General features: G+C 46.0%; 1 protein-coding gene across 2 annotated transcripts in view; it reads left to right on the top strand.

Annotated features, from left to right (window-relative positions):
* Positions 1-13969, top strand: part of COL24A1 (collagen type XXIV alpha 1 chain) — a 481357-nt gene that overhangs the window by 444317 nt on the left and 23071 nt on the right. For both annotated transcript variants that reach the window (XM_029063711.2, XM_029063709.2), the window contains exons 54-55: positions 13131-13166; positions 13700-13726. In XM_029063711.2, coding sequence (XP_028919544.1) covers positions 13131-13166; positions 13700-13726 — 63 coding nt within the window. The remainder of the gene's footprint in view (positions 1-13130; positions 13167-13699; positions 13727-13969) is intronic.

Here is a 13969-nt window from a genome sequence, read left to right on the forward strand (position 1 = left end):
TTTATCTTGATGATGTTGTCTTGTTTTTGTTTCTTTCTGTTTGACTCTGCCGTCCGTCTCCCCCGTTTAGACCGTGAGCCCGTCGTTGGGCAGGCATGGTCTCTATCTGTTGCCCAGTTGTGCATTCCAAGCGCTTAGTACAGTGCTCTGCCCATAGTAAGCACTCAATAAATACTATTGAATGAAATGCCATTTAAAAAAAAATAATAATGGTGGTGCTATTTGTTAAGCGCTTACTATGTGCACAGCACTGTTCTAAGCGCTGGGATAGATACAGGGTAATCGGTTGTCCCACGTGAGGCTCACCGTCTTCATTTCCATTTTACAGATGAGGGAACTGACGCACAGAGAGGTTGTGACTTGCCTACAGTCATACAGCTGACAAGTGGCAGAGCTGGGATTCGAACCCATGACATCTGACTCCCAAGCCCGGGCTCTTTCCACTGAGCCACGCTGCTTCAGGGTGGCGCGTATATCAAGTGCTTAAAGGGTACAGATCCAAATCCAAGGGCAACACAGAAGATAGAGGGAGATGAGGAAATGAGGGCTTCCTTAAGGAAGATGTCGCGGAAGAGATTTTATTAACACTAAAAATATGGTAGGCCTCACAGATTTGCAGTCTATCTGTAAATTATTTTTTCCTCCGGCTCTCCTGGTAGACTCTAAGCTCCTTGAGGGCTTTTTTCTGACTCTATTATACTCTGCCAAGGGATTAATAATAATAATGTTGGTATGTGTTAAGCGCTTACTATGTGCAGAGCACTGTTCTAAACGCGGGGGTAGATACAGGGTCATCGGGTCGTCCCACGTGAGGCTGGCAGTTAATCCCCATTTTACAGATGAGGGAACCGAGGCCCAGAGAAGTGAAGTGACCTGCCCACAGTCCCACAGCTGACAAGTGGCAGAGCCGGGAGTCGAACCCATGACCGCTGACTCCGAAGCCCAGGCTCTTTCCACCGAGTCGCTAGGGAGAGTATGCCTCCTCCAGGAGGCTTTCCCTGATTAATCACTCATCTCCTCACTGTATTTCTCTCACTATTGCCACTTGAACACTTCTGCATCGAGTAGGCACTTGGGTAATCATTCCTGTAGCAATTATATATGTCTTTTAAACTCTGTTGCTTCTCTCTACTAATTTATTTTAGTGTCTGCATCTCTGCTAGACTGTAAGATAACTGCAGGCAGGAATGCGTCTACTAATTCTCCTGTACTTTTCCAAATGTCGAGTACATTAATCTGCACAAAGTGCTCAGTTGCTTCTCTTGATTGATTAGCAGCGTGGCTCAGTGGAAAGAGCACGGGCTTTGGGGTCAGAGGTCATGGGTTCGAATCCCGGCTCGGCCACTTGTCAGCTGTGTGACTGTGGGCAAGTCACTTCACTTCTCGGTGCCTCAGTTCCCTCATCTGGAAAATGGGGATTAAGACCGTGAGCCCCACGTGGGACAACCTGATTCCCCTGTGTCTACCCCAGCGCTTAGAACGGTGCTCGGCACATGATAAGCGCTTAACACCAACATTAACATTACAGTGTTCTGTACCCCATAGGTGCTCAAGAAATCCCAAACACATCTTGCCGCCAGGCGACAGTTCCGTTGGTTTGACAAAATCCCGTGCTTGTGGGAGGAGCCCATGCTGGATAAGGATAATGCGTTAATGAGATAATGTTTCAAATGCTTTAATAAATATTTTAATCCACAGACGGGAGAGTAAGGCCTTCCCTGACTAAACCCTCATTTCCTCTTTCTCCACTCCCTTCTGCATCACCCTGATTTGCTCCTTTTATTTCCTTACTCCTCCCTCAGCCCCGCAGCACTTTCGTACATACCTGTAATTTATTCATTGATATTAATGTCTGTCTTCCCCTCCAAACTATAAATCTGTTGTGGGCAGCGAATGTGTCTACCAACTCTATTATATTAATAATTATAATGATGGCATTTGTTAAGCGCTTACTATGTGCAAAGCACTGTTCTAAGCACTGGGGAGGATACAGGGTGATCAGGTTGTCCCACGTGGGGCTCACAGTCTTCATCCCCATTTTACAGTTGAGGGAAACCGAGGCATAGAGAAGTGAAGTGATTCGCCCAAAGTCACACGGCTGACAAGCGGCAGAGCCGGGATTAGAACCCATGACCTCTGACTCCCCGGCCCGTGCTCTTTCCACTGAGCCACGCCGCTTCTCTGACGTCGTTCCATTGTACTCTCCCCAGTGTTTAGTACAGTATTCCGCACAAAGTAAGCACTCAGTAAATACAACTGATCGAATGAAAGGGAAGCGGTATTTAGAACTTCTGGATCTCGTGCCCCTGGGAGTTTTTTTCCTTGTTTTCTTTTATAACATTTGTTAAGCATTTACTACATGCCAGACGCTGTCCTGAACGCTGCAGTAGATACAAGCTAATCAGGTAGGACACAGTCCCCGCCCCACATGGAGCTCACACTCAATCCCCGTTTTACCGAAGAGGTAACTGAACCAGAGAGGAAGTGAAATGACTTGCCCGAGATCGCATAGCAGGCAAGTGGCGGAGGCAGGATTAGAACCCAGATCTTTCTGACTGCCAGGCCTGTGCTCTATTCACTAGGCTATGCTGCTTCTCTGCTTTTCCTTCTAGGGATATTTCTCTGACTGGCTTGTTCAAAGAAGCGTGACTCTAGAGAGTTTACAACCATTCAGCGCACCCTGACCTGCATTAGGCTCCTCACCTCCTCCAAGAGGCCTTCCCAGACTGAGCTCCCCCCTTTTTCCCTCTGCTCCCTCTACCCCTCCCTTCACCTCTCCGCAGCTAAAACCCCCTTCTCCCCCCTTCCCCCCTCCTCCTCCCCCCCTCCCGTCCCACCCCCCTCGGCACTGTACTCGGCCGCTCGACTCTATATATCGTCATCGCCCTATTTATTCTGTTTAATGAGATGTCCATCACCCTGATTCTATTTAGTTGCCATTGTTTTTACGAGACGTTCTTCCCCTCCACTCTATTTATCGCCACTGTTCTCGTCTGCCCGTCTCCCCCGATCAGACCGTGAGCCCGTCAAAGGGCAGGGACCGTCTCCATCTGTTGCCGACTTGTCCATTCCGAGCGCTTAGTACAGTGCTCTGCACATAGGAGGCGCTCAATAAATACTATTGAATACTATTGAATTAGGGCTTTCTAAGCTCCTAAGGATTATTATTGCATCTGTTAAGCGCTTTCTATGTGTCCAGCGTTGTTTTGTGCCCTGGGATAGATCCGAGTTAATCGGGTGGGACACAGTGCCTGCCCCACATGGAGCTCACACTCTTAGAAGGAAGGGACACAGATATTTAATTCCTATTTTATGGATGAGAAAATTGAGGCCCAGAGAAGTGAAATGACTTGCCCCAAGTCCCACAGTGGGTGAGTGGCAGAGGTGGGATTATTCATTCATTCAATAGTATTTATTGAGCGCTTACTATGTGCAGGGCACTGTACTAAGCGCTTGGAATGGACAACTGGGCAACAGATAGAGACAACCCCTGCCCGATGACGGGCTCACAGTCTAAACGAAAAGCAAAGCGAAACAGAACAGAACAAGACAACCTAATCGCAATAAGTAGAATCAAGGGGATGTACACTTCATTAACAAAATAAATAGGGTAATAAATAATATATAAAAGTATGCACAGGGCTGAGGGGAGGGGAAGGGGGGAGAGCAGAGGGCGGGAGAGAGGAGGAGGAGGAGCAGAGGGAAAAGGGGGCTCAGTCTGGGAAGGCCTCCTGGAGGAGGTGAGTTCGCAGTAGGATTACTGATTACAGCCCAGGTCCTCTAAATCCCAGACCGGTGCTCTTTCCGCGAGGACATGCTGTTTCTCTACTTAAAGAACTACCCCCTAAGCAACTTGATAATCACCCCGGACACACGGCACTCTTGTATTTATCCTTACCCTGTACTATTTCCCCTACGTGTGATTTTCATGTCAGTCTCCTGCCGTGGACTGCAAGCTCCTTATGGTCCAGGAGCGGGTCTGGCAAATGTATTATATTGGTTTTTTCCTAGCGTAGAGGACAATGCTCTGTGCAGAGTAAGCTTTCAGTGAATACCACCGATTGTTTGCTAAAGCTCCTTCCTGCCTATGAAATGAAATAAGCTCCTACCGAGAGACGCTCGAAGGAGTAGGCCTCCACTCTACCCCACACAAGCACACAAAACTCCCGATTAGACCGTAAGCCCGTCAAAGGGCAGGGACTGTCTATCTGTTACCGATTTGTCCATTCCAAGCGCTTAGTACAGTGCTCTGCACATAGTAAGCGCTCAATAAATACAATCGAAAGCACGAAAACTCCCCACAAGCCTCCTTTTATACTGGATTCCATCGATCAGTCGTACTTATTGAGCTCTGTTGGGTGCAGAACGCCGTATTGAGTCAGTCGTATTTCTCGAGCGCTTACCGTATGCAGAGCACTGTACTAAGCGCTTGGGAGAGGACGTTATAGCAAAAAACAGATACATTCCCTGCCCACAACGAGCGTAGAGTCTAGAGGGGCACTGAGCGCTCGAATGAGTTCAACTGACTTAGTCGACGCTTTCCCTGTCCTCAAAAAGTTTGCCATCGATTGGGAAATAAACACGCACACATACACGGACACAGGCAGACACACACCCCAAAATAAATTACAGGTTGATGGAAGTAATCGAAAACTGAGCGTCAAACTGAAATAGCAGTAGTAATAGTAATAGAAAATTGAGAAGTATCATTGCCTGAAGGAGGAAGCTCGGGCTTGGGAGTCAGGAAGACCTGGGTTCTAGTCCTAGCTCAGCCACTTGTTTGCTGTGTGACCTTGGACAAGTCACTTTACTTCTCTGTGCCGCAGTTACCTCATCGGTGAAATGGGGATTAGGACTGTGAGCCCTATGAGGAAAAGGAACTGTATCCAACCGGATTAGCTGGTATCTGCCCTACCCCTTAGTACACTAGCTGGCATATAGTGAGGGCTGAACAAATGCCATAAAAAAATTAAACTGTAGATTTAAAAAAAAAGCATGTGTGTGCTATTGGTAAATGCTAGAGAGGTGCTGGAAGTACCTCTCCCCCGATTAGACTGTGAGCCCGTCGTTAATAATAATAATAATAATAATGTTGGTATTTGTTAAGCGCTTACTATGAGCAGAGCACTGTTCTAAGAGCTGGGGGAGATACAGGGGAATCAGGTCGTCCCACGTGAGGCTCACAGTTAATCCCCATTTTACAGATGAGGGAACTGAGGCCCAGAGAAGTGAAGTGACTTGCCCACAGTCACACAGCTGACAAATGGCGGAGCCAGGATTCGAACCCATGACCTCTGACTCCCAAGCCCAGGCTCTTTCCACTGAGCCACACTGCTTCTGTCGTTGGGCAGAGATTGTCTCTATCTGTTGCCGAATTGTATATTCCAAGCGCTTAGTCCAGTACTCTGTACATAGTAAGCGCTCAATAAATACTGTTGAATGAATGAAAAGTACCTAGTAAAATATCCTTTGCCCCTCTTCCAAATACTGTGGCAAGCAAAGATTGCCGGTTGAGTGGGAGAAGGACAGGATGATGGCCACTGCAGCTTCACAAAAGCCTCCACAGAACGTTATATCCACAGGAAGCAGCATGGCCAAGTGGGAAGGGCACAGGTGTGGAAAGTTCTTTGCGGGCAGGGAACGTGCCTACCAACTCTGTTATACCGTGCTCTCCCTAGCGTTTAGTACGGTTTTCTGCACACAGTAGGTCCTCAATAAATACCCTTGATTAAGTCAGAGCCTGGTTTCTCATCCCAGCTCCTCCACTTAGCTGCCGTGTGACCTTGGGTGAGCCACTTCCCTGCTCTGTGCCTCAGTTCCTTTATCTGCCAAAATGGTGATTCAATACCTGTTCTCCCTCCTATTTAGACTGTGAGCCCCATGTGGGACATGATTATCTTGTGTCTACCCCAGTGCCTAGTACAGTGCTCAGCATATAGTAAACACTTAACAAAAACCACAATTATTACGATGACGATTATTACTGTGATAATCTGCCATATCAAAAATTTTGCTCAACCTATGAGAGGCTTAGAGTGAGCCACAGCCAGGCCTCATTCCTGGATATGACATAGTCAGTCCCACTAAGAGGGAAGCTGGTGACATCATAATAATATTACGTGGGACAACCCAATTATCTTGTAGCTACCCCAGTGCTTGGAACATTGCTTGGCACGCAATAAGCGCTTAACAAATCCCATCATCATTGTTAATAATAATATTTGCTAAACGCTTACTATGTGCTAGGCACCATTCTAAGTTCTGGGTAGATACAGATAATTGGGTTGGACACTGTCCCCATCCCGCACGGGGCTCAGTCTTAATCCCCAGTTTACACATGAGAGAACTGAGGCCCGGTGAAGTTAAGTGATTTGCCCAAGGTCACACAACAGATAAGTGGCAGATCCAGGATTCAAACCCATGACCTTCTGACTCCCAGGCCCATGACATACTTTCTGACGGTAAAGTGGGAACTGGGGCAGGCCTTGGGAGCATTTAATCATGTTTTAAGGCATCACCTTAGACCTCTGAGTTCGTTGAAGAGTGACAGTCTACAAGCTTAGATCACTGCTCCGCGCTTAGAACAGTGCTTGGCATAGAATAAGCATTTAAGAAATATCATTTTAAAAAAAATGTAAGCTCACAGCTTAATATGCATCCGCGGTTCAGCGTCCACAGGGCATGGGGTAATGCCTACATCTAACACTGATGGAACTTTCAATAATAATAATAATGATAATAACGTTGGCATTCAAGTACTTACTATGTGCCAAGCACTGTTCTAAGCACTGGGGTAGATACAAGGTAATCAGGTTGTCCCACACGGGGCTCACAGTCTTCATCCCCATTTTACAGATGAGGTAACCGAGGCAGAGAGAAGTTAAGTGACTTGCCCAAGGTCACACAGCTGACAAGTGGAGGAGCCGGGATTAGAATCCATGACCTCTGACTCCCAAGCCCGTGTTCTTTCCACTGAGCCACGCTGCAAAAGAAATGAAAGATACAGTAGCAATAAGAAACGTGAAATTTAACCTAGTAAACAGAAAACAGTGTTATCGGCCGGGACTGATTTATTTCACAGTTATCAGGGAAGAGAACTGGAAAACCTGAAGTGGTTAAAAATAGATGCGTAAATGGGGGGAAAATAAAAGAAGAAACCATCACAGCAGAGATAAGTATATTTTGCCGTTGAATTTTTATAGTTGCTGTTCAGTCGATGTCAGCAGGTGCTTTTTCAAGCATCATCTCTGAGAATGGATGTCTTGGAAATTCTATATCATCTGATATGATTTTCCCGAGTCTTGCGGTAAGCAGAGAATGAAACGAGGCAATTCAGCCCCAGTAAAACTGGGGATCAGATTTTTGGATATTCAATTAAAAAATATTCCATAGAGAAGATGAAGCAGATATGTAGGATAATATCATTTCCCTAAATTTAGTAATAATTATACTCTCCTTTCATCTCTTCTCAAGTCAGGGCCAAGAATTTTCTAATATAAATGGAGATGAAACGGGAGAGAATAAGACTTGTAAATCAGAGAGGGGGGTTGATGCTGGCAGATGAACCTGAAGATCAAAAGGCTAAGACTCAACTTCCGAGAATGCACAGTTCCCAAATTAGACCTTCTAATCTTAAAAAGTTGAGAAAGGAAGAGAAGTGATTTAACCATTAAAAGGGAAACTTAGGTAATGTAGGAGCTAGTCGTAGTGTGGAGAAGAAGTTTGGCCTAGTGGAAAGAGCACAGGCCTTGGAGTTAGAAATATCTGGATTCATTCATGCAATCATTCATTCAACATATTGGAGTGCTTACTATGTGCAGAGCACTGTACTAAGTGCTTGGGAGAGTGCATTATGACAGTAAACAGACACATTCCCTGCCCACAATTGAGCTTACAGCATAGAAGAGGAGACAGACATTGATATAATATAGGGGAAGCAGTGTGGCTCAGTGGAAAGAGCCCGGGCTTGCGAGTCAGAGGTCATGGATTCGAATCCCAGCTCTGCCACTTGTCAGCTGTATGACTGTAGGCAAGTCACAACCTCTCTGTGCGTCAGTTCCCTCATCTGTAAAATGGAAATGAAGACGGTGAGCCTCACGTGGGACAACCTGATGACCCTGTATCTCCCCCAGCGCTTAGAACGGTGCCCTGCACATAGTAAGCGCTTAACAAATACCAACATTATTCTTATTATTACATAAATGCTGTGGGCTGGGAGGTGGGGGGATGAATGAAGAGAGCACGTCAGGGTGACACAGAAGGGAGAGGAAGAAGAGGAAAAGAGGGCTTAGTCAGGGAAAGCCTCTTGGAGGAGATGTGCTTTCAATAAGGCATAGAAGGGGGAGAGATACTAGGAGGATTTTCCTGGTATAGTAGGAGGGAGTTCCAGGCCAGAGTTAGGACGTGGGCGAGAGGTTAACAGCGAGATAGACGGGATTGAGGTACAGTGAGAAGTTTAGCTTTAGAGGAGTGAAGTGTTCGGGCTGGACGGTAGTACGAGAGCGGTGAGGTAGGAAGGGGGCAAGTCGATTGACTGCTTTTAAGTAAGTGGTGAGGAGTTTTCGCTTAATGTGGAGGTGGATGGGCAACCACTGGACTTTCTTGAGTGGGGGAACGTGGACTGAACGTTCTTGTAGAAAAATGATCCGGGCTGCAGAGTGAAGTATGGACTGGAGTGCGGAGAGACAGGAGGCTGGGGAGGTCAGCAAGGAGGCTGATGCAGTAATCCCGTCTGAGTGATTGCATTAATGTGGTAGTATTTTGGATGGAGAGGCAGGGGCGGATTTTAGAGATGTTGCGAAGGTGCAGTTGACAAGATTTAATGATGGACTGAATATGTGGGTTGAATGAGAGGGAAGAGTCAAGAATAAAACCAAGGTTACGGGCTTGTGAGACAGGAAGGATGGTGGTGCCATCAACGGTGATGGGAAAGTCAGGGGGAGGACAGGGTTTGGGTGGGAAGATAAGTGTCAGCTTTAGACATCTTAAATTTGAGGTCACGGGAGGACATCCAAGAAGCAGCGTGGCTCAGTGGAAAGAGCCCGGGCTTGGGAGTCAGAGGTCACGAGTTCGAACCGCGCCTCTGCCACTTGTCAGCTGTGTGACTGTGGGCAAGTCACTTCACTTCTCTGGGCCTCAGTTACCTCATCTGTAAAATGGGGGTTAACTGTGAGCCTCACGTGGGACAACCTGATTACCCTGACTCTACCCCAGCGCTTAGAACAGTGCTCGGCACCTAGTAAGCGCTTAACAAATACCAACATCATCAGATGTCTTGAAAGCAGGGGAAAATATGATACTGCAAATGGAGACCTAGATTTGGGAATCATCTGCACAGAGTTGGTAGTAGAAGCCACGGGAGCAAATGACTTCTCCGAGGGAGTGAATGTAAATAGAGAATAGGAGGGGACCCAGAACTAAACTTTTAGGGACCCCCACAGTTAAGGGGCGGGAGGCAGAGGAGGCGCCCATGAAAGAGACTGAGAAAAAGCAGCCAGAGAGATAGGAAGAGAACCAGGAGAGGACAGTGTCAGTTAAGCCAAGGTTGGCTAATTGTTTCCAGGAGAAAAGGGTGGTCCACCGTTGTGAAGGCAGCTGAGAGGTCAAGGTTGAAGGCAGCTGGACTAGAGGCATTTGGCAAGATGCTACTGCTGACAAGTCCCATTTGTCTGCTGAGAGACCTTGGGCAAGTCACTTAACTTCTCTGTGTCTCAGTTACCTCATCTGTGTCCAACCCAGTTATCCCGTACCTACCCCAGAACTCGGTAGAGTGCCTGAGACGTATTAAGCACTTAACAATTGCCATTTAAAAAACAAAATGGCGTTTCTCCAGATGCAGTTCTCTCAAGTCCAAACTCGAAATTTAGAAAACTTTACAACACGAAATGTAAATGAATTTTACTTTCAGTGTAGATTGAAAACATGCAAATACAGTATTTGTTTGGGGACTTCACTATAGGGACATCTGCTGTTCCTACTACTGCTAGTAATAGCGTTTGCGGTGTTTGTTAAGCGCTTACTATGTACCAGGGACTGTACTAAGTACTGGGGTGGATACAAGCAATTCACAGTCTTAATCCCCATTTTACAGATGAGGTAACTAAGGTGCAGAGATGTTAAAATAACTTGCCCCAAGTCACACAGCACACCAGTGGCAGAGCTGGGATTAGAACCCAGGTCCTCTGACTTCCAGAATCATGCTCTTTCCACTCAGCCACACTGCAATTCACTGCTTCATTTAAAATCAAGGAGGAAAATCCAGAAATGAATCAGGTATAACTTCCCGTTCCTCTCATCCTTCGACACGGATTCTCAGTTGTGATGCAGAGATGTGGAGAAAACCCCAGAATTTGAATCAAAATTGCCTTTTCATGAGGTCAAAGCCTCGTATGCTCTGAGGTTTGATTTGTGCTTTTTTCCCACATGTTAAAAACAGTGACATGCCAGACTCTCTTGGCCCAAAATGACTTGGATCTATAAATCACAAGGTGGATCTGAGAGAAACTAGGGAATTCTTGAAGTGACAGTTCCCACCAAATGTGAGACTTCCATAACTCAAGATGTTGAAACCTCCTGTAATTTGGCATTACTTACTGATCTGAGTAGAAATTAGAATATTCTTAGTATCATGAGTGAATTACTCATTGCTGGTGTGATGGAGAGAAGAAGTGATTTATTATCAAAATCGTATTTTGTTTTTCTTAATTTTCCCCCATTCTAAGGAAGAAAGTATTGCCTAATCTTATCTTGTCTAGTAAATATTTTTCAGTTTGGTGGTGGCAGGAATGGTGCTACCTAACAGTGACACTGTTAGCAGCAAAAACTTCTTCCTCTTCTGGAAAACGTTTTTGAAAAAGGAAAAATGACACGGCCATTTTAGACATTCTAAAACGAAGCTGCACGGCCTGATGGAAAGAGCACAGGCCTGGGAGTCGGAGGACGTGGGTTCTAATTGTAGCTCTGCCACTTGTCAGCTGTGAGACTTTGGGCAAGTCACTTCGCTTCTCTGTGCCTCAGTTACCTCATCTGTTAAATGGGGATGAAGACTGGGAACCCCATGTGGGACAGGAATTCTGTCCACCCCAATTATCTTATGTCTATCTCAGAGTTCAGTAGAGTGTCTAACACACTGAAAAAACACCGTCGAAAAGAAAGAATGGCAGAATAGTTTTTGCAATAAATCTGAAATCCTCATAAATGGATGAACTATGTCACCTGTGTATTATGGGAAATATCACGTAAAACCTAGTTGAGACCTAGTTGAATACCTGCCATTGTATCTGAGTCTGTTTAGATAAAAAAAGGAAAAAATCCAAAAATGAGAAAACCTTCCATTGCACTTAGCTGTAGACAAGGTCCTATATGTAGTACTGAGGTCCACCTTGGCTCTGCTTTCTCCTAATATTAATAATGATGACGGTATTTGTTAAGCACTTACTATGTGTCAAGCCCTGTTCTAAGCACTGGGGTAGATACAGTCTAATCTGATTGGACCCAGTCCCTGTCCCAGATGGGCTCACAGTCTTAATCCCCATTTTACAGATGAGGTAACTGAGGCCCAGAGAATTGAAGTGACTTGCCCAAGGTCACACAGCAGACAAGTGGCAGAAGCGGGGTTCGAACCTATGACCTTCTGACTCCCAGGCCCGGGCTCTATCTATTACACCATGCTGCTTCCCACTACACCAGGCTGCTTCCCAGCACGGATGGGGACCCAATAATTTCCCTTTGTGTAGAAAGATTCAGATTTGCTCCCCTCAGTCTTGATGCTATTTATCTTGATTCTATTTATCTTATTCCATTTATCTTGATTCTATTCACTGCCATCGTTCTCGTCTGTCCGTCTCCCCCGATTAGACCGTAAGCCCGTCAAAGGGCAGGGACCGTCTCTATCTGTTGCCGATTTGTCCATTCCAAGCGCTTAGTACAGTGCTCTGCACACAGTAAGCGCTCAATAAATACTACTGAATGAATGAATGAATCCACCCCTCCATCAGCCCCACAGCATTTATCCACTGCACTTTAGGTGCCGCATCTTATTTATTTATATTACTGTCTCCCCCTCTGGACTGTAAACTTACTGTGGGCAGGGAACTTGTCTATGAACTCTGTTATACTATACTCTTCCAAACTTTTAGCACAGTGCTCTGCTCACAGTAAGCTCTCAATAAATAAGATTGATTAATTGAAGTTGGCCACACTGTCATGGAACCCCACCTGCTCGGTGTGAAAAATCAGAGAGGCGATTCATTCGTTCGTTCAGTCGTATTTATTGAGCGCTTACCGTGTGCAGTGCGCTGCACCAAGCGCTTGGGAGAGTACAGTTGAACCACAAACGGACACATTCCCTGCCCACAGCGAGCTTACAGTGTAGAGGCCGAGCAGATAGAGCGGTCTAACTGATCCCTAGCTTGGCTCAGTGGAAAGAGACCGGGCTTGGGAGTCAGAGGTCATGGGTTCGAATCCCGGCTCTGCCACTCGTCAGCTGGGTGACTGTGGGCAAGTCACTTCACTTCTCTGGGCCTCAGTTCCCTCATCTGTAAAATGGGGATTAAGAATGTGAGCCTCACGTGGGACAGCCTGATTACCCTGTACCCCAGTGCTTAGAACAGTGCTCTGCACATGGTAAGCGCTTAACAAATACCAACATTATTATTATCCCTATTGTCCCTCCACCACCTGGGGAGTCAAGCCATTTCTTAGCCCTTTTCTAGCTCTTATGATTTCGTGGTCTCTTGCCCACCTCAAAAGATTTTTACATTGTTCGTGAAGGGTGACAACGACTTTCAGGCCCTCCGGAAGAATCTAGGTGTCCTTCCCATTTTGGGCTCAGAATTATGTGCGACTCGAGGGTCGCAGACTAGAACCCAGTAGGAATTTGTGTTTACATGTCCTTTCCACATTCAGCCCCGTGAAGCTGGATTTAACACGCCCTTCAAAATAGGAGAGACTCAAGCTAAATCAACGAAGATGTGTAAATGCAATATTTCATAGTACTGGATTTTCCTCTCGATTCTTCTTACAATTGCAAGGGAGAGAAATGGAGGCAGAGGTTGAATCTTTATTCTTTGCTTTTTTTCCAAAGCAAAAATGCGTTCTTCATGTTGTGCTTTTGTCTCTTTCCTTCCCAGGGCCCACAAGGACCTCCAGGTCATCCAGGACCTCCGGTAAGTTCTATTTATGATCGAGTCCATCTGGGTAAGAGTAGAGTGGCTTCGGATTATCCATTTATTTTACCGGAAAGAGCGTGGGCCAGGGAGGAAGAGGACCTGGATTCTAATCCTGGCTCTACCACTTAGCTGCTGTGTGACCTTAGGCAAGTCATTAACTTCTTTGTGCCTCAGTTCCTTCCTCTGCAAAATGGGAATTCAAAACTTGTTCTCCCTCCTACTTTGTGGGACCTGATGATTTTATATTTAACCCTGTGCTTAGTATAGTGCTTGAACACAGTAAGCACTTCACTATTATGATGATGATGATGATGATGATGATGATGATGATTAGCATTATCTTCTTCATTCCCTATTTCCCCACCTTCAAAGTGGGCATAATAATATGTGGCTTTCCCTTCACGACGAGAATGTTGTGGGAATAGAAATATTCTAAGTCACGTTGAGGTACTTTGGGAATAAAAGGTACTGCGTACATTCCTGGTTTGAGAAATCTTCAGTGTCAACCAAGAATCTCTTCTTTTGTCTAGGGCCCACCGGGAGCACGTGGTCCAAGAGTGAGTTTCATGGCTGTTGTGTAATTTGCACGCTGTTCTTGTTTTACGACTTCTGCTGAGACTTTCGCAGTGTGCCTCACCTGGCCCAGTTCGTGAGCACAATCGTCGGAGCGTGAATTCCTTACGGGGTTGCATTCCCATCGTATACCGAGTTGGTTACATATCCTCATTTCACATCAGAGAGAAAACAAGTTCCAAGGGACCATATATCATTAGCAAATAAGAGAGGTGTCCGACGGGAAC

This window comes from Ornithorhynchus anatinus, chromosome 4, assembly GCF_004115215.2.
Source record: "Ornithorhynchus anatinus isolate Pmale09 chromosome 4, mOrnAna1.pri.v4, whole genome shotgun sequence".
NCBI lineage: Eukaryota > Metazoa > Chordata > Mammalia > Monotremata > Ornithorhynchidae > Ornithorhynchus > Ornithorhynchus anatinus.